Genomic DNA, 26,971 nt, shown 5'->3' with positions numbered 1-26,971 from the left:
AGTTTGGGAGCCAAATGTAAAAAAACGTTGTACCCCCTTTAGTGGACTTTGCTATCCGAGATTCTACCAAAGGTCCTGAGTTTTCTGTCCTTAGGCAGGGATGGATTAACGCACGGGCCTACCGGGCACTAGACCAGAGGGGGGCGAAATACTGCTCCTCCAGGAATGCAATTTCAACTGTAACCCCCTCAGGATTTTAAGCAAAGTGTATTTTGAATGCAGCTTCCAAAAGACCAAAAATGGCTGAATATTATATATATATATATATATATATATATATATATATATATATATATATATAATATACTCAAGAGTTATTTTAAATTATTGGTCATTCAATCTTTTACATTTTTAACACACTTTGTTATCTTAGATAATTTATAAGTTTTATTTGGTATCAATGAGATATATAGTTGAGTGTCATCAGCATAACAGTGGAAACTAATCCGGTATTTTCGAATAATATTACCTTACCAAGGGACAACATGTATATTGAAAATAGCAGAGGACCTAGGACAGATACTTGTGGCACTCCATATTTTACTGGTGATAAATGAGATTACTCCGCATTTAAATAAACAAAGTTGTAGCGATCGGACAGGTAGGATCTACACCCTCTTAAAGCCTGTCCTTGAATACCTGTGTAGTTTTGGAATCGATGTACATAACAAATATACACAATACACATACATATATTATGTTAACACAAACTTTTATTTTGGATGCGATTAATTGTGATTAATCATTTGACAGCACTAATTACAATAAATTACATTCCACTGAATTTACAAACATGCTATTATTCAGCAAGGATGCATTAAATTGATCAAACGTGACAGTAAAAACATGTATAATGTTACAAAACACATTTTAAATAAATGTTTTTTCCTTTGAACTTTCTGTTCATCAAAGCATCAAGGAAACTGTTTTCAACACTGATGATAATCAGAAACATTTCTTGAGCAGCAAATCAGTATATTAGAATGATTTCTGAAGATCATGTGACACTGAACACTGGAGTAATGATCCTGACAATTCAGCTTTGACCACTGGAATAAATTACATCTTTACATATTACAATAGAAAATATTTATTTTGAAGTGCAAAAATATTTCACAATATTACAGTTTTTTTTACTGTATGAATGATCAAATATTTGCAGCCTTAGTAAGCAGAAAAAAACTTATTTGAAGGACATTAAAATAAATCATACTGATCCTAAAAGGCAGTGTATTTTTATGTATTTCTAACTATTCCATTGTATTATACTACTGTAAAACAAATTAGTATGCATGTAAATTACATTTTACTTGTATGGCTATTACATATTTTCAATTCTTTGTGTGAATAAATTAACTGAGAATGTTAAGAGCTATAATGAAACCTCAGTCTTCCTTAAAGAAACCTTTTATGCTCGCTTTCCTTTACGCTGAGGGCTGAGAGTCAGATTGCCTTTGTACAAGTCGTCTAGTAATCATTAACCTGTAATGTTGATAGTGATCAGCAAATATGAGGCTATACCTCAGAATTGAACAGCAGACATCTTGTGACGATAAAAGCTTTAGTTTTTTAGGCGTAACTATAGGGTAGAAAATGAGTTCTCAGAGTCAAATTTCAGAGGAGGATCTGCTGTGTCCTGTTTGCTATGATATCTTCACTGATCCTGTGCTTCAGTTATGTAGTCACAGTGTCTGTAGAGCTTGTTTGGAAGAGTTCTGGAGCTCCAGAGGATTTCAGGAATGTCCAGTCTGCAGGAAAAGATTGACAGGATGTCAAACACCCACTAATCTTGCTCTGCGGAACGTGTGCGAGTCGTTCTTACAGAAGAGAGGTTCATCTGAGGTGTTCTGCGATGTGCACGGAGAGAAACTCAAACTCTTCTGTCTGGATGATAATCATCCTGTGTGTCTGGTGTGCAGAGACTCAGAGAAACACCTGCATCACACATTCAGACCCGTTGATGAAGTTGCCCCGCTTCTAAAGGTAAACTGTGTGGTTTGTAAATAAAAGATTACTGGAGTATCTGTTACAAGAAAAAAATGCTATGTTTTAATCCAATTACATGTCATTTCTTTGTAGAATTTTTTTTTCTTAAATTGTAGTTCCATTTATAGATATATATACACCAAATATATACATTTTTGTGCTTTACACGTGCAATTGCTCTGGGTTCTTGTTTAAGAGTAATAGCATCTGACTTCCTTATTACCTTAAACTTAAAATGTATTTCTTTTTCTGCCCTATAACTGTTATTTTTTATTTAAAACATTAAAACTTTAGTGCTGTCTCAAACAATTAATCGCATCTAAAATACAAGTTTTTGTTTGCATAATATTTGTGTGTGTACTGAGTTTATATATTTACATATAAATACACATGCATGTATATATTTAAGAAAAATGTTATGTTTATATATTAAATATATTTATATATGATATAAATTATATGAATATAAACATATACATGTAAATACAGGTAAATAATTTCAAAATATATGCTGTATGTTTGTATTTATATATACAGAATACATATACACCAGTAGTGTAGCCAGAAAAGAGACTCTGGGTGTGCATATGAAAATCTGGGTGTGCCACATTTATTCTCAGATTACTGTGCAAAATTATTAACCATAACCATGCCCCACATAGCCATAAAACTATATAAATAATATAGCTGCAAGCAGCAATACAAGGCCAAGCCCTGCGAGGCACAGCAAGCAGACTAAGTATGGCGCACAGCAAGCACAGCCAGCACATCAAGTACAGCAGCACAGCAAGCGTTTAAGCACCAAGAGCAGTGCGGAGCCTGAAGAAGAAAACATCAGAAATCGGGGACAGTACTTTTATGCTGCTCAGCCTGAAGATCATTTGAGCAAATGTTGGACAATTTTGGACCAATTTTGAAGGAGGAGTTTTTTTCCGTAGCCAGGAGTGCAGGAGGAGTCACATCTTTTGATGTTGGGCCCGGGGAGGGAGAAACATCCTCATCAGATGTAACGTTAGGCCTTGTGTCCGGCTGTCCATCAAGCCGAGATTTTTTGCTAAAAAAATTAAGAAGGGAGCTCTGCGACATATTGCTAGCTAGCAATGTGCAATCAAAAATCCTCTGTTTATATCATAGACAGTAAGGTTTATATGCAGCAAAGATCTCTGGGGAGCTGCTGGGGTCACCGTCAGCTGCTTTTTGCTGATTGGTTGGCAGTCCGAATGTCGGCAGATATTTTTTTAACAAAAATAATTTAAAATGTAAATTATATTTTAACATTTTTAGCATTATGGCACCATATATTGGATTCTTATTTCTGTGCCCCTGAGAGTATGATTTAGAATGTTCAGTGGCGTCACAGAACTGCCAGATTCAAACAGCTTTCGCGCGTCGGCTGGCACTGAGCCAGAGACGGACGCGCTCAGCGCTTGTCATATATCACAATTAATATGCAGTTTTTTCAACCACATAATGTTTATTTTAGGTTTCATACATTTAAATATACATAATCACTAGTAAAACAATACATTGATAGTTTGTAAAATACACACTGATGTCTATGGAAGCAGCAAAAACTATCTATCTATTCAAATGTAATTTGCCGACGTGTTTTATTCATATATCAGACACACACAGCAGAACAATAAAGTTTACTCTATTCTTCTCCCAGTTCAACAGCCACTTACTTTCATATATTTCGGGAGAAATTGGGGAATTCAAGTGCTTTACGTTAAATCCGGCTGACAGGACTCTGAACTGCAGCGCTCATCTCATTATTGATCAATATAATTTATAAAGGTTTTTAAACGAAGAATCGGAATATCAGATAGTTGACATGGTAAGCAAGTTTGTGAATATATTTTAATAAAAATGAAAAACGAAATAAAACGAATAGCGATACATCTGTTAGTTATTGTGGCTGCGGTGTGTCACGTGACAATCATGACGCGTCGCCATGGAAACAAAGGGTCAGTTAAAATATTTGTAACTTACGCGTGAAAGGGTTGATTTAAAAAAAATATATATAATAAATATAAATAAAAAATAAATAAAAATAATTCTGCATCTATTTTTAGGTGTGCCATATGAATAACTAGACGCCTCATTGGTCGCTCTGAGCCGTTGCTGCGATACGTCAACGAATCCGCCATGTTAGTGAGGGCAAGACTGTCTTAAAAATACATGGAAGTGAACGGGGAGCTGCGGTTTTTTCTGAATAAAAACACGATAACGTTCACATTTATCAACCGATTTCAGGTTTGTGATCTACGTGCAGTTAAAAAAAAACTTTGCCTCCAGTTATTTGGTTAGGTTTGGAAAAGTATTAATTTTCGTAAGGAATTGTGAAAGCTCACATTTGTCTCACTTGTTGATTTCGTTGATTATTTTCGGTTTACAATTCTAATGTTAATTTAGTATAACTGTGACATATGCATGTAATGTAATTTGAATGTACATTCAATTAAAAGTAGTTGTTTTATTGCTTTCTCTGTGTTCAATCCCAACATTTTTTTTCTTTCTTGTCTCAGGTCAAAACACAGCTCATTCCCTTTGAAATACTGGGAATAAATCGAAATAATACATCTTTAAACACGAATAATTTGCTATTACTGAGAAAATTGAATAAAACATGTACATACAAATCAAAAAGTGTCACACTTGTAGTCTGCTTTTCATTTGATAGCACTCTATAGCCTACAGATGAACTCCACAACAAATAATAACACATGTAACTGATGAGGCTATGGATCCAGTGAAAATGAAAATATGCACTGATACAGTGCACAGTAAAATATAGTAAAAGTGATATGTTATATTAAAAAGTATATGTAGTACAACTTGAAGTAAAGTGAATAATATGAAAAGCGAGTACAATAACATACTTGATATAATAGATTTATAATAGCACAAATTATATGTATAATATGAATAATACCATAATAAATAACAGAACAACAATAGATTAATAATAGCAAGAAGAATATGTAATATCAAGGGTGGAATAATACAGAATAGACAAAATGAAGTATAAATTAATACTTAATTATAGAGTAAAATAAATAATTGTGAAAAGTTATTTTAAAATACTATTTGTGTAATAATTATTAAACAAATTAAGACACAACTAATGACAGAACACAAAAAATTGTGGACATGAGTTCCAAATTGTGTTTCATTAATGAGCTCCTTAAGTATAATATATACAAGTACACACATACACACACACACACATATATAAATATATATATATATATAATAAAAAATCCTGAGAAATCCTCAAGAAACACATTTTATTTCAGTTTTCAGTTCTGTCTCTCTCTGGGAATAGAGTGGTTTAGTTGTGAAGACAAAACCTGACAAATAAAGATTAATTCTTCACCGCTTCCCTCAAGATTTTCTATTTTATTCAATTAATGAGTCAAATAATGTAAAAGACTTGACAATGCTCTACATTTTGTTCTATGATGCACATTACACACTCATGCAGAAAACACACACATTTTGAAACTGGTTTATTTTTCCATGTATGTTAATACATATGAATGTTTGGGTGTGAGTGTGTGAGGTTTACCTTGCACAACAAAATCTCAAAGTATAGTTATGTTTATCACAGACCAGAATATGAGATGACCCCTCAAAAAACTTTATATTAATCAAAATGAATAATCATTATAAAAACATCACAATGATTTCATTAATGATATTGCAGCTGGACTCACTATGAGTCCCTGTGTTTTTCATTTCTAGGCTATTTACATCATGTAGTTTTTGTGTAAAGACACACGCAGTACATGATCAGCATTAAACAGCCTGTGCAAAGCTTTTTAAATGCAGTCTATAGTATTGTGATCGACTGAGGAAACTGGTTATATTTAATTATTAATAACTAATAATTCCTTACATTTATATAGCGCTTTTCTGGGCACTCAAAGCACTTTACATAGAAGGATGAATCTCCTCAAACACCACCAGTGTGCACATCCACCTCCAAATATTTGACAAAAACTACAGAAACATTTAATAAGGTAATTATATTATTTATATTAAATTATATTGTTGTAAAAATGATCTTTACAGAGAGAAACGGAGAGGGGAGGTGGTTGGAATATGAGCAGGAATTCATTCAGGGCTGCTCTGGGTTTAGTACAAACACAACATTAGTCTGTGGAGGTATAGTCTTGTCTCTTGGAAATGCAGAGAACAGCTTACCTCAGCTTTCCTTGTCCTTTTTGAAACTGGCTAAAAGGGAAGAGAAAATAATAATAAAATACATAGAATCAGTTCACAGTTTTATGAAAAGCTATGAAATCCTTATAATCAAGTGATGATAAACTTAATCGGTAACACTTTAGAATAATAACACTTTAGTTAATATGGTTAACTACTTTAGTTAACATGATCTAAGCAAGAACCATCCTTCTACAGCATTTATTAATCTTAGTTGATGTTCATTTCCACATTTACTAATGCATTATTTAAATCAAAAGTTGTGAATTAGCATGAACTAACAATGAATAACTGTATTTTCATTAACATTAACAAAGATGAATAAATACAGTAATGTACTTTTTATTGTTTGTTCAAGTTAATTAATGGATTAACTAACATTAATGGACCATGATTCTAAAGTGTTACCACTTAATCTTTGTAAATATGTAACGGTAGTGATGCTTTAGCTCCATCACTAATCTAGACCAGGGATCAGCAACCTTTTCGGCATGACGTGCCATTTTTTATTTTTATGGTTAACCACTGTGCCAAGTGTGCACAGCCCCCCCCCCCCCCCCGATATAATTCTGTATTTAAACGGTACATACACAATTTTTTATTATACGATAAAAAAAGTTTTTTTTAACGTTTAATCAACGTTAATGCACTGGTTTAATTGATGAACGTGCACACACAGACACACACACACACACACACAACACACATCACTCGCACACAGAGATCTGAGATCGTGCTGTGCAAAAAGTAGCATTCAGAAGCTCATAAACCTATGAGTGTTGTCACGCTACTTTTATTAATCGATACTGAATCGCTACATTATATTTCTCAACAACAAAGGGGCAAAATCGCTTCATTGTCTGCAGAGAGAGACAATTTACCCCCCCCCCCCACTTTCTTTCTCTCAAAATGGCCATATTTCAGAAAAATTTTCATCACTGGATATAGCTTTAGGTCATTTAACATTTCTATGGTAAAACGTATTATTCAAAGTTGACTAATGTTAATTGATTTGCAGCTTCATCTTACCTCACTCTCTTTAACGTTAAACTGACGCTTCGCGCTCTGCTTCTGTGAACAGTAAGCCCCGCCTACTTTGATCTGATTGGCCATCTCAGTGATTTTGACATTGACGAGTGCTGTTAGACCGAGGCTTTGATCTGAAGCACCTAGTATGTGCAGTGTTTGCACGTGCATCCATGCAAGTTAATTCTCACACTTTAATAGTATTTGTAGCTCCTAACAGGCTGTGTGACTATGAGAAGTTATTACATCAAACTGTACGTCATTATACAGTTTTCCTTATTGCTTGCGTGCCAGCGATTATCCCTCTGCGTGCCACTGTTGGCACGCGTGCCGTAGGTTGCCAACCCCTGATCTAGACAGTCAAATTGCTCACTGTAAATATGGTGCTCATAAAACCATTTAGTTTATGATATAAACGTAAATAAGAATTCATTTAAACTTTGAATTTTTATAAAGTCTCAGCTTTTACTGATAACTACGTTAGCCATATCGCTATTAATAGTCTGACACTAGTGGTTAATTAAGCTGTCAACATAATGTTAAAAATGACCAAAAAACATCGACAAATAACGGTTGAGTCTTACCTATGAAAGATAACACCCCGAGATCTGTTTTTATTATCGTGTGACGGTTTGTAGATCCCCAAGCTGCAGATGAGTCAGGTATGTTTTCTTCTGTCCTGATGTGAGAATTCATCTCGGTTACGTATGTAACCTTGGTTCCCTGAATAGGGAACGAGATGCTGCGGTGACGTCACCACGTATGGGAACACCTTCGGTGTGACGAATGTCTGAAGACCTATACCATCCCGCCAATCCTATTGGCCAAATAGCGCGTGGCACCGCCCATGCATGCGTACGCATATATATACCTGGTGCCGCGCGCCATTTACCTCAGATTTCATGAATGAAGAAGAAGAAGAAAGCTATCAAGGTATGGCACGGCCAGAACCGCAGCATCTCGTTCCCTATTCAGGGAACCAAGGTTACATACGTAACCGAGATGTTCCCTTTCATAGGTCACTTCGATGCTGCGGTGACGTCACCACGTATGGGAACGCTATACCATAACCAGTGTTGGGAAGGTTACTTTGGAAATGTAATAGGTTACAGATTACAAGTTACCCTGTTTAAAATGTAATAGTAGTGTAACTTTTTCAATTACTTTATTAAAGTAATGTAACTAATTACTTTTGAGTACTTTTTGATTACTTTTCTAAATTTGTGAAAATTAAAGAATAATAAATGAAAGCATATACATCAACTCAAATACAGTTATCTAATAAGCATGTGTCGTATTCTGTGTAATAAACTCCTGAAATATTGGTGTTTTTTTAAACTGCTGTCTCTGTATATGATGATAGTTTTCTCAAAATAAGTAAAATGCACATGAAGTGACACAGAGCAGTTCTAGAAATTATGTTCGTGTATGCTCGTGTACTCCTATATTGAGGCAGCAGAGGTAGAAAACACTGCGAGCTTCAGTAGGCCTATGTGTAGTAAATGAAACCATGTCTTTGCCATTAATTTACAGGAGGGGTGGACTGGGAAAAAAATTCTGAAAAATTCAAACTCATACAAACAAATTCATGGACAAAACTATCTTTTTGTATGGACCTGACATAAAAAAGGTTTAAATCTTTAATTTGGGGACATGCAAAATAATTAAAAGTTCTCTCCTGAACTGCACCTTCACTTCTATTTTTCTCTTCAGTCTCTTTATTTTGCACTGTTATCCATCTCTCTCGTGACTTTAATACTCAAGATTGAACAAAACTATACTTTACAATACAATACTCCACAATACTACAATATCTTTATAGAAAAATCCTAATACTGTACACGAGTCATGTTTTTCCCTTACAAAAATTAACCATGCTTTTATTAGCCTATATAAAAGTAAAATAACCTTGTTTTGTTTTTGTTTTTTGCAAATGGATTTGTATTTATTTTTAAATAAATACATTTGTAAAATAATTTTACATTTTTGGTTACCACAGTTAAACAATAGTAACCATTTTCTCTGGATTTATAGTTAAATATTAAAATGTTAATTTTCGTAAGGGTTGTGTTGTTGTCTGTCGTAGTTCCCCCTAAACCTATAAAAACAATTACAACAGATAATAATGATGTCCTTTATATAGTATTTTGAGTGATGACTGATGAGCAACATGCTGCTGCTTGATTAATTAAATAAAAAAACAAAGACAAAAAAGCATCTTTACAGATGAAACTGACCTGAAACCCTTAACAGTAGTTCTGCTTCTCTGCTCCAGCTGTGCGCTTCCACAGTCCACTCTTTTCTCTCTCTCTCTCTCGCATTGATTACTCTGAGTCTGATCCAAACCGTTTGGCGGAGGCGCGGAGAGCGCGCGAGTCATGACTAACACTTCATGACTTAGAGATTTCATTATCAAATGGCGGATTCACAAATGTTCGCTTTAGTATACAATAATTATATTAAATAGTGGGGCAAAATCGGCTGCCAGGCCACCGGGAATTGTCCCGGTTCTCCCGGTGTCCAGTCCGCACCTGATTTCCACAGACACGCAGAATGTGCAAGCCATATATTGCATTTTTGGGGCTTTATATTCACAGACACTAGTCAATGTCATGTTTTGATTCAAGTGTACTGACCTACTTTTGATTTAGTCATCCAAAATGTGGCATATTCCGTCCGCGTTAGGCATTCCGTTTTTATGACTGGATTCTACGAACCAGACTGTGTTTCCGCATCCCGGAAATTATTAGGGCGGTATGTCTCAGAATAGTCAGTGCAATTTGGGAAAGAAATCAGTTAAATCTGTAGGTGGATATGTGTAAATATTCAAATGTAACCCCCTTTGTAATCGTTAAAAATTTCATAAGTAACTGTAATTTAATTACTCCTTTTTTCGTAGTAACTGTAACTAATTACAGTTACAATAATTTTGTAATTAAATTACGTAACATCGTTACATGTAACTAGTTACTCCCCAACCCTGACCATAACGCCTGACGTACCTGATAGCTTGGATCCAAGGAAGCATCTGCTCAAGCGGAGAGAACCCGGCAGCCAGGAGCCATCCTCACATCCAGACTGTAAGACCTGATAAAAGTGCTCGGTGAGGACCAGCCTGCCGCAGCACAAATATCATACATAGAGGATCCACTAAGAAAGACTTGAGAAGAAGCCACTGCTCTCGTGGAATGACCTTTTACTCCTAAGGGCGAAGCGAGCCCGCGCGCCAAGGATATAGCCTCCACCAGCCAATGGGACATGCGCTGTTTTGTAACTGCATGGCCTTTATTCTTATGTCCAAAACAGACAAACAGCTGGTCAGACTCACGCCATGGGGCAGTACGACCCACACAAGTCTTTAACGCTCTCACAGGGCAAAGACTTAGATCCCCAGACTCCGCCACAGCAGGGGAAAAAGCCTACAGGACCACCAGCTGAAAATGAAAGGGATTAGACGCGACCTTAGGAACATAATTAGGCCTAGGTCGCAACAACACTTTCACAGAGCCCAGTGCAAACTCCATGCACGAAGGTGAGACAGAGAGAGCCTGTAAATCCCCAACTCTCTTGAGGGAGGATAAAGCCATGAGAAGAAGTGTCTTCAGAGTCAGGATCTTATCCGATACAGTTTCCAGGGGCTCAAATGGATGCCCTGACAAACCCAGTAACAGAATGGATAAATCCCATGAAGGAACTCGCACAGGGCGGAAAGGTCTCAGCCGTCGCGCACCCTGTATGAAGCGAGAAACCAGTGGATGACGACCCACTGAGACACCACCTATATACTCATGGTAAGCTGAGATAGCTGCCACATAAACCTTCAGGGTGGCTGGTGTCATTTCATCCGAAAAATGGTGCTGAAGAAACTCCAGTACTGAAGCCACAGGGCAGTAAACTGGATCCACATTATGAGATTCGCACCATGTCGTAAACAGTCTCCACTTGAAAGCATATAAGCGTCTCGTAGAAACTGCTCTAGAGTTTAGTATAGTCTCGGTGGTTTTAGCAGAAAGACCGGGACATATCAACTCACTCCACTCAGAGGCCACGCCCACAGATTCCACAGATCTGGCCTCGGATGCCAGATCCGTCCCTGTGCTTGCGATAATAAATCCCGTCTGAGGGGAATCTCCCACGGAGAGCCCGCTAACAGATTGATGAGATCCGCAAACCACGGCTGTGTGTGCCATCGCGGAGCCACCAGCAGCAGCTGTCCCACTCTGTCCCGCCGTATTCTGCATAATACCGCTGGGATCAGACCAATCGGGGGAAACGCATACAAACCGGTCCTGGGTCAGCTGTGAGCTAGCGCATCCAGACCCAGGGGTGATGGAGGGCATAGGGAGAACCATAGCGGGCAATGCGTAGTCGTGCTCGACGCGAATAAATCCACTTTCGCTTCCTCGAAAATCCGCCATAGGTGATTCACCGTTTGGGGGTGTAATCTCCATTCCCCCTGCTCCAGAGCCTGTCTGGATATTAAATCCGCTCTGAAGTTCAGTCGTCCGGGGATGCAGAGCTGCGTCCATGCATTTTGAGAACATACGGGGAGCTAGCGCTAAGCCAAAGGGAAGAACACGGTACTGATACGCTTTGCCCTCTAAAGCGAATCTGAGGAACTTCCGGTGTCTCTTGATGATCTGAATATGAAAATAGGCATCCTTCAGATCGATCGTGACAAACCAGTCGTTTGGTTGAATCTGAGACAAAATAGACTTTACCGTCAACATCTTGAATTTGCTCGACCTGAGTGCAAGATTCAGACGGCGTAAATCCAGAATGGGTCGTAATCTGCCGTCTTTTTTTGGTACCACAAAATAACGGCTGTAAAACCCTGACTCCATCTGAGAGGGGTGTACTTCTTCTATAGCCCCTTTGCTCAGTAGAGCTGACATCTCCTGTCTCAGCACCGCTATATCCATTGGTTTCACCACCGTGGAGAGAATTCCGCGGAAAGGGGGTGGGCCTTTCCGAAACTGAATGGTGTATCCGTGACAAATCGTGCGTAACACCCATTGAGAAATGCCGGGCAAGCGTTCCCACGCGGCCCAAAACAATATTAGCGGTCTCAAAATGTCAGTTTCCTGCAACGCTGTCGCACCCGTAGAGATGTCCGGGCACGAAAAACTCACGGTGTTCGTGCACAGGGGAAGTATATGCATAGTAGTCGTTGCAACCCGTTGTGCATAATCCTGAAACGTGTCCACGGCAGGAATTAGGCCAACAGATTGAGCATCGGGCTCTGCCGCTAGCGAAATAGCGGCGGCTGTGCGAGCCGTCATGAAGGGCCGTTCGAGAAAGACCCTTTGAAGCGCCCCTTGAGCTCTGAAAACTGGATCGTGCAGAGTGTCTGAGGGAGCGTTTGGTGTTACAGTTCGCTCCAATGCTGTTCGAGGCGCTGTTTGCGGCGAAACAGTCAGGGTTTGAGCGTGGGGACTGCAATGACAGTGTTGGATGCGCGAAAGCGGTCCAACAGCGCTCTCTAGCGGAGGGCACAGTCCCTGGCAGGCAGCAAAAAGATCAGGAGCTGCTGTTCGGTGCCCGAGAACGAGAGGCATTGGCCGTCGAACTCAGGTTCAACCTTTTTCGTTGGCGTTATTGAGCCGGTGGAACAACCCTAGGGCCCCAATCCTTGCGAGGGGGCGCAATAGGTGAAGGCTCCTCCCGAGAGGCCACTCGCTGGCGGTGAGAGGAGGTTGAGCGAGAACAGGCGGGCGCCTGTCGGCGTTCAACCTCTCTGGGTCTGTGGGGAATCAGCTGGTGGAAAGCGGCTGATGCTGTTTCGCTGCTCTGAATTTCTCCACCACTGATGTGACAGCCTCTCCAAACAAACCGTCCTTAGCCACAGGGGCGTCCATGAGAAAAGATTTATCCTTCTTTATGTCGGTGAGATTAAGCCAGAGGTGGCGCTCAACCGTGATTAATCCAGCCATGGAACGGCCCACTGCTCGAGCAGTATGTTTGGTAGTGCGAAGCGCCAAATAAGTTGCTCGCCGTAATTCCTTAACCGCCTCAGGTGTAATACCCTCCCCTTCATCCAATCCTTTTAACAGCTCCGCTTGGTAGGCCTGAAGGACCGCCATAGAGTGGAGCGAAGCAGCCGCTTGGCCAGCAGCCATGTAGGATTTCCCCACTAAACTAGACGTGACTCGACACGCCTTCGAGGGAAGGAGGGGGTGAGACTTCCTGTCCTCAAACTCCATGTCACACGTGTCACCCCAAGCTATCACCTCGTGCGGTGCCTTGGCAGTCGCAGAAGTGGTGTGGCGGGGGTTAGACACGGCGACATCGGAGAACACATCTACCCTAGAGCGCAGCACTCTGAGCCGCAGGCCATCGCAATGGAGGCATGAAGAAAGACCGCTAAGCGCCTCCTGTGCGTGGTCTAAGCCTAGGCAAACTATGCACCTGTCATGAGTGTCCCCCTTAACGATGTACCTAGTACACGGGTCCTTGCACTTTTTGAAACTCATCGCGTCCGCGGAGAGGAGTATACGGCTCGTTGATGATCGCTGCGAATGCGAGACAATAGGGCACAGAAGATTTGCTTCATACTGAAGGAATGAAATCTGAGGTAAATGGCGCGCGGCACCAGGTGTATATATATGCGTACGCATGCATGGGCGGTGCCACGCGCTATTTGGCCAATAGGATTGGCGGGATGGTATAGGGCTTCAGACATTCGTCACACCGAAGGTGTTCCCATACGTGGTGACGTCACCGCAGCATCGAAGTGACCTATGAAAGGGAAATGAGTGTTGCCCGCTCCAATATGGCGGCGACGTTGATGTGCGGTCGAGCGGCCAATGAGGCGTCTAGGTATTTATATGTCTATGGTGCCAGCTGCCACTGTGGGTGGCACCGGCACACCCTGGCACACCCGAGGCTACGCCACTGATATACACAATACACACAGATATATTATGTAAACAAAAACATTTATTTTGGATGCGATTAATCGTTTGACAGCACTAATTACACTGATTTAACAAACATCAACTCATTATTAAATTTCAGGAGGAAATTAAGACTTCATTGAAAAAGTTACAAGAAAAACTCAAGAGCTTTAAAGAAATAAAACAAACATGTGATGATGCATCACACCACATTAAGGTGAGAACTATATAGTATAATATTTTAAATTAAAGCAGTTTTAGAAAGATTCGGGTAGAAGGGATGTGAAAATCTTTGTATTTGATACAGGCTCAGACTCAACAGACCATGAGATGCTTGCAGGAGGAGTTTGAGCGTCTTCATCAGTTTCTGCGAGATGAAGAGATGATCAGAATATCTGCACTGATAGAGGAAGAGAAGCAGAAGAGTCAGATGATGAAGGAGATGACTGAACAAATAGACAGAGAGATCGAATCTCTTTCAAACAATATTGGAACCATAGAAAACGATTTAGACGCTGCTGACATGCCCTTTCTACAAGTAAGAAATAACCTGTATTTATAATGAAATGTTGAGGGATTGAGGGTTGAATAACATTTGTGTTCACATGTAGCTTATTTCCTCCTTTTGTGTTTTGCAGAACTTCAAGTTCTCAAAAGAACGGTAAGCTGTTTTCTTGCGGTCGTCTCTCTGCGTTGCAGTTCCTCAATCTTTCTAACTCCTTGATGTTATCACAGAGCCCAGGTCACACTGAAGGATCCAGTGATGCCTGCGGGAGCCTTGATGAATGTGGGACAATACTTGGGGAACCTGAAGTTTAAAGTCTGGAAGAAGATGATGCAGATAGTTAAACTCAGTGGGTTTAACATTCATCTGACTTTTCATTCAGTCACAATGAAAATATTTCATTAGCCTAGACAAAGTGAAATTAAATACTGTCTTCATGACAATACTAGGCTTAAGCTAACCTTTCTCACTAAATAAAGTTCTTTTTGCTGCAGAATTTACTGGGACTTTTGTGTGTGCATGTTTTTTTTTTCACCATTTGTACGTAAATTGTCCATTAATGTCAAAAGTTAATTGTTTTAAGCATGTAGAAAAATACAGATAATTATCAGTTAATTTTTAACACCTGCATGGTGTAAACCTGTTCTGGATTAGTCTACTTTAGGTCAGCGTTATTTGTAATATTTTACTTGGTGTGCGAGTGATAAATGTGCATTCTTCTAATATTAGAAAATGATTTAACACAAAAAATGTGTGGCATTTAAATACACAGACACACACACACACACAACAACAACATATAAACAGCAAATTGCACATTATGTTGCCCAACAAATTTCTGAGGCGGCTATATGTAATGTGTTCTGATGACTGTTCTCTCTTCAGCTCCTGTCACACTGGACCCCAACACTGCACATCCTCTGCTGTTCCTGACCGATGATCTGACCCAGGTGAAATCCAGTGCTGATGGTCAACAGTATCCAGACAATCCAGAAAGATTTGACTATTATCACTGTGTGCTGGATTCTGAGGCCTTAAACTCTGGAACACACTTCTGGGATGTGGAGGTCCAAAACAACACATGCTGGTCCGTTGGAGTAACCACAGCATCTAACCAGAGAAAAGGAGGCATTTTCTTTGACACTGGAGCGTGGCGTGTGCGTTACATGTCTGGTCAGTACACGTCACAGTCACCGTTCATGCCCCCCATGCATTTAACTGTTGAAAAGTGGCTGAAGGTGATCAGAGTGCAGCTGGACTGGCACGGAGGGAAGATTTCATTCTCTGATCCTCTTACTAACACACGTCTGTGCACTTTCACCAGTACATTTAAGAGAGCAATCTATCCGTTTCTCTATAGCAGCTGTACAGATTTCCCACTCAGAATCTTACCCATGGAACTTAGTATCAATGTGAAGCCTCTTCATTGAAAGTGCGGGGGTTGGAGTTCACTTATTCTATTGTTTGTGTTTTCTGCTTTTGCAACACCATTTGGATGTTAATTGTCCATCAAAGTGAAATGTAAATTACTTTAAGCATGTAGTAAATACTAGAAATTAGAAATTCGTAACAAGTTTGCTGTTCTGGGTTTAGGCAAATATTTTGGAATATTTTATGTGGCAATACAGTGATAATACATAAAATAAATGTGTGTCCTTCTGAGAAAACAGCAGTTGTATTTATTTGTAAAGGATACAGCTGAATTTGCAAGAAATTGCATTCTGCCTTCTAAAGGTTTCAGCCAAACCAAATACTTCCATTTACATTTCAGCCGTGCCACACGGATAAGTTTTCTATGTGAAATTACACTTCAATTTGAAAGAAACCAGCCCATCCTTGTGTCGCGGCTGACACAGAATAGCGTACACAGTTTGCGTTCAGCAGGTGTTCTCCAAAATGCCACTACGATGATGTGGAAAGACACAAAGGCCTTATCATACTTGGAGATTTTATTAAAATCTTGGATAACGAACTGTGCCAGGTTGTCCTGAATAACACTGAGGTGATGCAAACCTTGACATGATCATCACTCATATGAAATCAGTGTACAAGAAACCTGAAATTCTCCCTCCATAATTGTTTTGTCCGTTTTCTTTTTTTTTTTTTTTACAGTTTTGATGGCCAGTCTTTTACCATATGGCTAAAGAACAAAAAAAATTTTTTTTACTGTTTCACAGAAGAATGTCATCCAGATTTGGAAAAACATGAGAGTAAACTGACATAATTTTAGTTTCTGGGTGAACTACCATTTAATAATTGTGCATAAAAGTGCTGAAACAATCTTAATAAGAAAAAAATTATAAATGCAACACTTTTGTTTTTGCCCCAATTTTTCATGAGCTGAACTCAAAGATCGAAGACTTTTTCTATGTACACAAAAGGCCTATTTCTCTCAAATATTGTTCCCAAATCTGTCTAAATCTGTGTTAGTGAGCACTTCTCCTTTCCCGAGATAATCCACCCACCTCACAAGTGTGGCATCAAGATGCTGATTAGACAGCATGATTATTGCTGTGCATTATCATACTGCATGAGGTGATGGTCGTGGATGAATGGCACAACAATGGGCCTCAGGATCTTGACACGATATCTCTGTACATTCAAAATGCCATCAATAAAATGCACCTGTGTTAGTTGTCCATAACATACCGCCACCACCATGGCCACTCGATCCACAACGTTGACATCAGCAAACCGCTCACCCACAAGATGCCATACACGCTGTCTGCCATCTGCTCTGTACAGTGAAAACCGGGATTCATCTGTGAAGAGAACACCTCTCCAAAGTGCCAGACGCCATCAAATTTGAGCATTTGCCCCCTCAATTGTTACGATGATGAACTGCAGTCAGGTTGAGACACCGATGAGGACGACGAGGATGCAGATGAACTTTCCTGAGACGGTTTCTGACAGTTTGTGCAGAAATTCTTTGGTTATGCAAACAGATTGTTGTAGCAGCTGTCCGGGTGGATGGTCTCAGAGGATCTTGAAGGTGAAGATGCTGGATGTGGAGGTCCTGGGCTGGTGTGGTTACACATGGTCTGTGGTTGTGAGGCCAGTTGGATGTACCGCCAAATTCTCATAAACGTCTTTGGAGATGGCTTATGGTAGAGAAATAAACATTCAGTTCATGGGCAACAGCTCTGGTGGACAGTCCTGCAGTCAGCATACCAATTGCACGCTCCCTCAAAACTTGCAACATCTGTGGCATTGTGCTGTAAGATAAAACTGTACATTTCAGAGTGGCCTTTTATTTTGTCCAGCCTAAGGCACACCTGTGCAATTATCATGCTGTCTAATCAGCATCTTAATATGCCACACATGTGAGGTGGATGGATTATCTCGGCAATGGAGAAGTGCTCACTAACACAGATTTAGACAGATTTGTGAACAATATTTGAGAGAAATAGGCCTTTTGTGTACATAAAAAAAGTTTTAGATCTTTGAGTTCAGTTCATTGCATTTATAATTTTTTTCAGTGTAAATGATGAAAAAAAAATAGTTTAATTTTTTAAATAATCAGCATAACACAATATCAAATAAGTGCATCACATCATACTTTTTAATAGGAGCAGATGGATAAATAAGTAACACTGAGGGAGATCTGAGAACTTAAGGCATTGTACACAATCAACAGCTTAATTGTGAAAACCAAAGAAACAACAGGCATATATTAATGAGTTACTGATTTCAGTGGTGACTTTTAAACATTATATAGGTGAGCTAAACTGGAGTTACATTTGTCTGGTCAAATTGCAATCTGGTGTTCTGTGAAACTAAATTGGAAACATATTTAATTTACCTGAATTTCTCAACAATAGCTTTAATGACCAGATACACCAAACTTGGCAAACATCTCAACATTGTATAACAAATCTTTACTGAACAAAATGTACAGACAATGAAGGTCATTAACAGAGGTCTCTAAGTCTGAAATAACAGCCTTAAATTGAGTGTAATTGGTGTCAAGTCTTCCAATCAGTTAAGACGTGGGTTTGACCTGCCATCTGTAATACAGCTGTAGTGAACTGCTGAATTCTGTCCAAGTGCAATAGTGTTATAAAAGCATTTCAAAGATATCCAGAATAACAGTTGATAAACCTCTTCTATGACTTCTAAGCAGGGCCCACAATTAACACCAAGCGCCAAATTATAATATATATATATATATAAACAATATTCCATTGTTTAAATGCACCTGATTGCATGGCTGAATAATAAATCTCACATTTATAAAGTAAATAAGCTTCAGCTAAAATAAGGTCAGTTTGATTTCAAATGACAGACTGTCAATGTTGTTAAGTCAATTTAACTGATGTGATCACTCAGAAAATATGTTTTCGTACACATTAACAAGTATCCGCATTAGCTTTAGGAATAAACAGTTAATGTTCATGTTTGTCCATTAAATTGAAATGGAATCGGACACAAAATTAAAAGCTTACTACCTAATGTTCATGCAACTGGGGGCTTATTATAATAAATATACATTCATAAATAGGCATGCCTATTTCATTGATCTGTTAAAAGGTGCGCTTAGTCATTTTTCCTCATTGAAAAAGTTCCTTCTTATTTAACACTCTCTCTTGAGTAATAAATTGTGGATGATTGTGTGTTTATGCATGTCTGCAATGGCATCAGTAACCAAAGCTTTTGGATGATCTCCACTGCTTGGTGTCATTATAAGTCTTCTGACCAGCACAAGAGAATCAAAACAGTTACTGAGCACGCCTTCAATTAAATAAAGGTGTAAGTGCCATTCGAGAAATTCAGATGAAGTTTTGTAATAATATACGTAATGGTTGCCTTATCTGTAGCAAAATTTTGCATACGCCAATGGTTTATTGTTTACAGCATTTATATTATACAAGATGTTAAACTATTTTCCGTTTAAATCCAATCTAATAACATATTAATAAATGCAAAGAAAAGAAATCACTACGGTAAATAATTCAGACATAATACATATATAATAATGTGTCTCACACAGTTTTTGATCTCAATCTCAGCTGTGACTTTTGGCGAGTGGATATCTGAGCGAGCATCTTTGGCAAACGTTGAAGTCTCTGAACACCCACTAGGGGGAGGCAGATGTTTAAAACTGACTGTGGTAGCTGTTAGCTGTAGACAGGGGGGCGGCAGGGTCCATGTGTTTGAGGTGACACCCGTGACACAGCAGGTGTCCTTCCAGAGGATAGCAGCGGTGACCCTCCTCATCATTCAGCTCCATATGACAGTCCTGCGGGAAGAGATTCACACTCACATCACACTAAATTCATTCTCCATTGTTAGATATGTGCAGATCTTTGTTAACACATGTTGAGGCATGCGGGCCTTAAGTGGAAGTGTTGTTTTGTTTTTAAACAAAAAGTTTCTTTACTTGCACTAACCATTGAGAATGACATTAAATTAGCACAGCTGAACTCACCTCACAGTGATAACACTGCACGTGGTAGTCCTTGTCCATGGAAACCACTCGAATGGTTTCATCTGATCCCTGAGAGAGTAAACAACCAGTGAGATGACGACACATCACAACACACTCAATGATACAGCATGAGTGTGAAAGCGGTCTCTACTCCAATAACTAAACAGAAACATGACTATTATTAACTAATTAATTAACAACTAAAAAAACTTTCTCAATTGTTGTGTTAATGTCAGCCTGGAGTTAAGAAGTTAAACATACAGTACATATACTGAAAATATTTACATATAGATTTATATATTTATATTCTTATATTTAATGTTATATATAAATACATATTTAAACAACATAACATCTTAAATATATAAATGCATGTGTTTTTATTTATACACATACACACACACACACACACACACACACACACACACACACACACACAATAAACAGGTGTGCACATAGGTTTTCCATCCTGGTTCTCATAAGAGAACCTGTAGATTTGGTCTGGTCCTCACACTAAACATATTGTAACCCATTTAATACAACTATAAACATTTTTATTAATCGTAGTAATAATATTGTTGCACTTTTTAAATAAAATAATAAACAAAATAATAAAGTGTGATACTATTATATTTTTAAATAAAAAGAGAGTATTAAATACAAATACAACTATTTTAGAATAAACTTAAAAATAAAATGCTAATATTTACTTCTTTTTTTTTAAAGATGAATTTTCATCATTTTCAAATTTAAAATCAGCTGGCTTTTATTTTGGCGGGTTCTTGGCAAGTAAGCATATGCTCTTCTGGGTTTAGGGCTACCGACTGAAGCGCATCAAGTGATTGAAATGTCACAGTTTTGCATTGTGCTTTAAAAATGGCAGCGGGTAGCCTATATTTATGAATTCAGTTTGAATAGAAATCTTACAGTATTACAGTTTGGGATCTATAATGTTAATTGTGCATTAACAGCTGTCAACCATGTCGGTATGCAAATGCACTGTCAGAACTTATTTACACAGCCCTTTTTTTTTTTTTGGTCATGCATGCGGACCTGCGGACCACTTATGTGCAACCCTGATAATAAATATACACAGTATACACATATATTTAAAGAAAACCTTTTTTTTCGGATCTGATTGATCGTGATTAAAAGTTTGACAGCACTAGTTGGGGTCACTTCATCTACAGCGATATCGTTGTCTTGATTGCAAATAAATGCACAGACACTATTTAAACTGAACAGAGATGACATCACTGAATTCAATGATGAACTGTCATTTTGCATTATTGACACACTGTTTTCCTAATGAATGTTGTTCAGTTGCTTTGATGCAATGCATTTTGTTTAAAGCGCTATATAAATAAAGGTGACTTGAAATAAAGGTGACTAATATAAATACACACACATACAGCACTACTAAATAGTTACAAGAATAATTCACCCTAAAATGAAAAAAAAAGGCCATCCAAGATTTGGAGAAACAGATCAGGAGACTTCACAAGTGATGTAATGCTAAATGTCTCTAAATCTGTTCAGATGAAGAACCTAATTCACGCTCAAAGTAAAGTATCCAGCGACTGGTACTAAATAGGGTGTTCAGTTTACTCCAAAACAGGTATATGTGTTAAATGTGACCATGGCAATGTATTATTACAAAGGTGAGTACATATTATGATATATCATGCGCTGTGGTAAAAGTGTTCTGAGGTCATTATATAGTATTGTACAGTATTGTGAACCATGCAAAGGGAAGTCTTCCTTAATCAGTAACCTGCTCCTGTAATCATCAGTTGTGTGAATAGAAAAAAGGCTGTTGCCATTTTACTTCCTCTAGTGCTCATTTAAGCTGGAATCTGCAAAGATTTTAATCTGTATGTACATTTTAGTACATACGTCCAATAAGCATGGGTTAGTTCATGTTTATTTTTGCTTTTAAAGGAATAGCTGAACCAGAAATCTTTGTCACTATAAACTGTTGTATTACTATTAACTGTTTTAGCACGGAAAAGTCATGTCATTTTTGGGTGAACTATGCTTTTTTTCTTTTCTGGGAATCGCGATGTTTCAGCTGTGAACAGTGTTAATGTTTCACTCGGCTGTGATCAGAGAGGAGGAATTCCTGTAGAGTTTCTCATAAGAGCCTCTGTGCAGGTGCATGATAACTGAGCTCTCGCTGTTGCTGGTGTTGGAGAGCAGCATGCCTCGCGGGTCATCTCTAATTATAGATCGGGGGGGGGGGCTTTAACAAATGACACATGCCCAAATTTAGCAGTAATCAGTGCTAACTGAATTACTCACAGTATCAGGCCTAAAGAAGGTTTAAATGTTCTGGAATGACGTAGATGTTCTGCATAGTTTACGTATACAGGGCTCCAAACAAAACAAAATCTAGTAAGGAGCCATTGGCTCCTATTAGAAAAAATCTTATTACTTTTTTTAGGTGCCACAAAATAAACGTGTTTTATTTTCTTATTATTTTTACATTTAACATTTCAATCATACGGTCATGTGTCATCTCATCTTTTCTTGACTATCAGCATTAATCCATCTTTGTAGATGACCTGGGAACTAAGGTTCACTTAAAGTGGGAACTAAATGTCTTTTCCAACTTGAAATATACAGTCACATATTGTTTATTACACAGAATCTGTACCAACATCATGGACCATAAGCATCACTTGGCCAATGAGTATAGTTTGGGCTCCTCCTCAATGCATCCTGGAAATGATGTCATACACTCATAAAAATAAAGGTGCTTCACGATGCCATAGAAGAACCTTTTTTTAAGTCTAAATGGTTTCATAAAGAACCTTTAACATCTGAAGAACCTTTACATTTCACGAAAGGTTCTTTGTGGCGAAAGAAGGTTCTTCAGATTATAAAAAGTTGAGAAAGAGATGGTTCTTTAAAGAGCCTTTGACTGAATGGTTCTTTGTGGATCCAAAAATGGTTCCGTGAAGAATCTTTATTTTTAAGGGTCTATTTCTTTCACACTTTCAGCCTGTTTTTTGTAATTAGTAAATTGCAGTTTTATAGGAGGAGTTGAATCATGTAGACAACAGGTTTAGTAAAAAGATTAAAATGCAATAGCGCATAAATATAGCAGAACGCTCATCTTTATACTTATTTTTCTATCTGACTGATGAGCTTATGGACACCGAATGGTTATTCTGAGGTAAATGTAGCCTATATTACGTTAAAATGTTTACAATCTTTACACGTTTTCTGCCGTTTGAAACACTGAACAAGCTTTTACAAGCATACAATATTCTTATCACAGGTAAAGCTGTCAGCTGTGTGGATATTGGCAATATTGTTAACAAGTCTCATTTATAATAATTAATAATATGTAGTTTGTTCAAACTGTGCACAAAATAAATGCTGCTTTTGCTCACTTTCACTTCACACATCTCCATTTCTCTCGCTCTCTCACTGCTCATCTGAGCTGTGTTTATCAGTCAGGTGTGTGTCAGCACTGCTGCGTGGCAGAGATGAGGACAGTTTGAAACTATTTTGATTTGACTATTTTTGACACGTGGATCTAATACAGAGGAAGCTGATTCTATGACAGACTGAGAATACAGCGGCAGATTCAGTGGTTACCTTTTACAGTCAAATGAGATTTATTTCTGTGTGAAGAGAGTTTATGGAGTGCAGGCTGAAACGGTCCTGATATGCATCTTACCTCAGAGGGCAGGATCGCCTGATTACATGCTGCACATTTAGGAGCAAGAACTCTGAAGAAGAGAAGACAAGAAATAAATCAATTCAAATCATATCAGCATGACTCTTTATCCAGAGTACAAGACTGTGACATAGTTGCATACAAATAAAATATGTCTTCAGGCAAAGGATGCTAGATCTTTTCTAAGAACTAACCATTTTTGCAATTAATTTTAACCAACAAGTGAATTAGTTATGTTTCTTGTTTTTACATAAAATAGAGAATCCTTTTAATGTTGCTGCTCTTAAAATCAACACTTATTTTCATACCAGCATATTTGAAAGAATACAATGTTGTTGGTTAAGTGAATAATTCAATGACTCTCTCATAAATAATTTCTTTCTTTCTTAACTTAAGTGCTATTTTTCCATTTGATTTGATATTTTGTTATGACAATCAGACATTTATAAGTGCGCCCAAATATTTTTTTGGGCCACTGCATGACTTGGAGGTGAAAGACAGATTGAGAAGAGTGGGATAGAGGTACTGGACTAGACTGCAGATCTGCTGGCTCTTCGATTGGACCGTGAACAGCACGATCCCAGAAGGACTGAGTGGAAAAGCACCGTTTGATTTCATCTCCATATGGTCACCACCTGACTGAATGTCTGAGGTTTTGGAACAACAGCAATCATCTCTTAGTTCACTGCTCACGGCAAAGGATGCATGAGAAGAATTTGCAGTTCAGCAAAGCACAAATACACACATTCACCCTCAAGACCAATAAAACTCAAAATAAAATGTCATTACATCAAGCTACTGCTAGGAAAATGCCTGTGGAAGAAATTATGGAGAATAGTGCACATCAAAAAGCACAGATCAACTGAAGGAAATATATATGACTTTATGCATCTGGAGTTTGCTTTGCCAGCCAAAATTCACCATAAAATAAAAATTGACAATTTTTAATGGAATGCAGTATTTAAGCAGTTTTAAAAAAGGAAATCCCATCATGACACAAACTTAACTAAATAGGGGAGTACCTGGACTAGTTGTCAACACTTTATACTCAAATCAGTATTTCCCAGGGTAGAGTTATCAGGAAAGTCAGCTTCAGTAGACACAGATCTAAAAGTCTTGGCTTCTTGATATAAAGTAACAACAGATATGAACTATTTGCTCTTGTCCTCAGCGCAGAGTTCAATCATTCAGTAAATGTTTTCCACCTTGAGTACATAGCTGGCACTTGCCTGCCTGTGTAGTTTATGGTGTTCACTTTTAAAGTTATTACAAAAATATGATATCTGAAAGTGAAGGCTAAGTTAATGCCATTTAGATTATTGAAAACACACAAGGCAATTGGAAAATCTCCAGTGACTGCAAAATAAACCATACGGCATGTCAATGTGAGTTTGCAAAGAGACAATGTACTGCAAAAAAAAAACAATGCTTGTGGTCTGCACATAAAAACAAACACACAGCACAACCAGTGCAGGTTTATGTACTTAAAAGTCTTCTGGACACAAAAAGAAGTCTTATCAAACCATCAATAAAGAACTGTGATAGGCTGTGGGCCTGCAGCTCCTCACAAACTCACCTGTGATAGTCCTTCACGCAGTAGATCTTGTTGTCGGTGTCCACAGTGAAAGGCACTCCATCCAGACTCTCGTTACAGATGGCGCAGCGGAAGCAGCCTGGGTGGTAAGACTTTCCCAGCGCCTGCAGGATCTGAGAAGGAACACCATGTTCACATGCTGCCAAACAACAGCGACATTTGTGTGTGTGTGTGTGTGCCTCCTCTCATGACAGTACGACTCTATGAGAGGAGATGGGCTTCCATGTGCGAGAAAACATCCTTCTATTTCATGTTTATAAGTACTATTTATTTACAGTAAATTAATAATTTGGTACAATTAACTTGCTGTGTACCATTGTTATCTATCTTATTATGACTGATATAGTTCCCTTTCAAGGGAACTTCGAACTGCGTCCTCTAGGGGTCGCTATGGGGAAAACCTCGTCGTGACCTGTGTCTGAAGCATACATTTAAAAAACAACAACCTGTTGGCCGGCTACAGCCTCTGACGTCGCTACCGGCACGACAATAAACAGGCACCGGGAGAACACGTCATTCTCTTTTTCGTCTTCACTCACTGTTCTGTTTGAAGCTTGCATCTGAAAAAACTGGTATGAGCGATCTTTCTCTGTATATCATGGCGACTACTAGCAAGCGTTTAGACAATGTGTGCATACGTGTCAGCGTTATTTGACACCCGATGACACACGCAATCTTTGCATCATTTGTTTGGGTGAAGAGCACGCACGCAATGTCTTTGAGGAGGCAATCTGTGTGCATTGTGAGTGTTTTTTCAAGGAAAAAAGCTCCGCTCTCATTCGTCTCTTTACCATTTTCTCTCTTCCATCTCTCTTTTATCGGGAGAAAGAAAAGGTTTTTTTCTCGATACTCAGGTTTCGCCTTCAGAACTTATTGGTATTTCCGTTGAGACAGTGATCGAGAAGTTCAGGGAAACGAAGGCGCGCTCTGCCGCTTTCAGATCCTTCGTTCCACGAAGGTCCAGGTCCAGGTCCGAGCCCGAACAACATAGGGGTCCTGGCCTGTCTCGATCTGAGGATCAAAGACGGGCACAGAAGGCTAGTGTCGCGACTCGCGCTCTTCCCCTACCTGCGGGCAGGGGTAAGAGGAATTGTGGGTCATGAGGAAATAAGCAGAACATAAGGGATGTGATCCAGACGAGGCAGCGTTCTCGTCCAAATCAGAGTGATACCAAGGAATTTTTAACTTCTGCTTTTATTCTCCCCTTCCTAATTCCCCTGTAACCACCAGCTCTCCACCTGATCGAGGTTAGGTGGAAACCTCTCGCATAAGAGTCTCCTATAATGTTTTTGGCTGGTTTTATGTTCATAGCAACCACCTGACTGATGGTCCGGACTAAAAGGAGGGGCCCCTTGAGCGGGGCTCCAGCGCAGGAGGGTGGGTGAGTATGTAACCCTCTCTGTATGCAGAGGTGGGTAGTAACGAGTTACATTTACTTCGTTACATTTACTTGAGTAATTTTTTGGGGTAACTAATACTTTTTGGAGTATATTTAAAGATGGGTACTTTTACTCTTACTTGAGTATATTTTTTGGGAAAAATCTGTACTTTTACTCTGTTACTGTGGGCGACGCTCCTCTCGTTACTTTATCTTAATGCAATAAATGCTTCAGTTTATTCC

At 38.7% G+C, this 26,971-nt stretch overlaps 2 protein-coding genes across 5 annotated transcripts in view; one reads left to right on the top strand and one right to left on the bottom strand.

The window, feature by feature from the left end:
* The first annotated feature begins 1,517 nt into the window (after positions 1-1,517).
* Positions 1,518-16,405, top strand: LOC132158020 (zinc-binding protein A33-like). The gene is made up of 6 exons (XM_059567266.1): positions 1,518-1,983; positions 14,257-14,352; positions 14,443-14,673; positions 14,774-14,796; positions 14,871-14,989; positions 15,526-16,405. Exons 1-6 carry the CDS (start codon positions 1,594-1,596, stop codon positions 16,068-16,070), a joined length of 1,404 nt encoding a protein of 467 aa, XP_059423249.1. The 5' UTR covers positions 1,518-1,593; the 3' UTR covers positions 16,071-16,405.
* Positions 16,406-19,591: 3,186 nt separating this feature from the next.
* Positions 19,592-26,971, bottom strand: part of LOC132158018 (LIM domain-containing protein 1-like) — a 45,033-nt gene continuing 37,653 nt past the window's right edge. For all 4 annotated transcript variants that reach the window (XM_059567263.1, XM_059567262.1, XM_059567261.1 and 1 more), the window contains 4 exons: positions 25,333-25,463; positions 23,757-23,808; positions 20,069-20,137; positions 19,592-19,879 (listed from right to left, as the gene is read on the bottom strand). In XM_059567263.1, the coding sequence (XP_059423246.1) occupies positions 19,736-19,879; positions 20,069-20,137; positions 23,757-23,808; positions 25,333-25,463 (396 nt within the window). In that variant the 3' untranslated portion in view covers positions 19,592-19,735. The remainder of the gene's footprint in view (positions 19,880-20,068; positions 20,138-23,756; positions 23,809-25,332; positions 25,464-26,971) is intronic.

The sequence above is a fragment of the Carassius carassius genome, chromosome 15 (assembly GCF_963082965.1).
Source record: "Carassius carassius chromosome 15, fCarCar2.1, whole genome shotgun sequence".
Taxonomy (NCBI): Eukaryota; Metazoa; Chordata; class Actinopteri; order Cypriniformes; family Cyprinidae; genus Carassius; species Carassius carassius.
The sequence above is the reverse complement of the archived record's forward strand: the minus strand, read 5'-3'. Positions and strand labels throughout refer to the sequence as shown.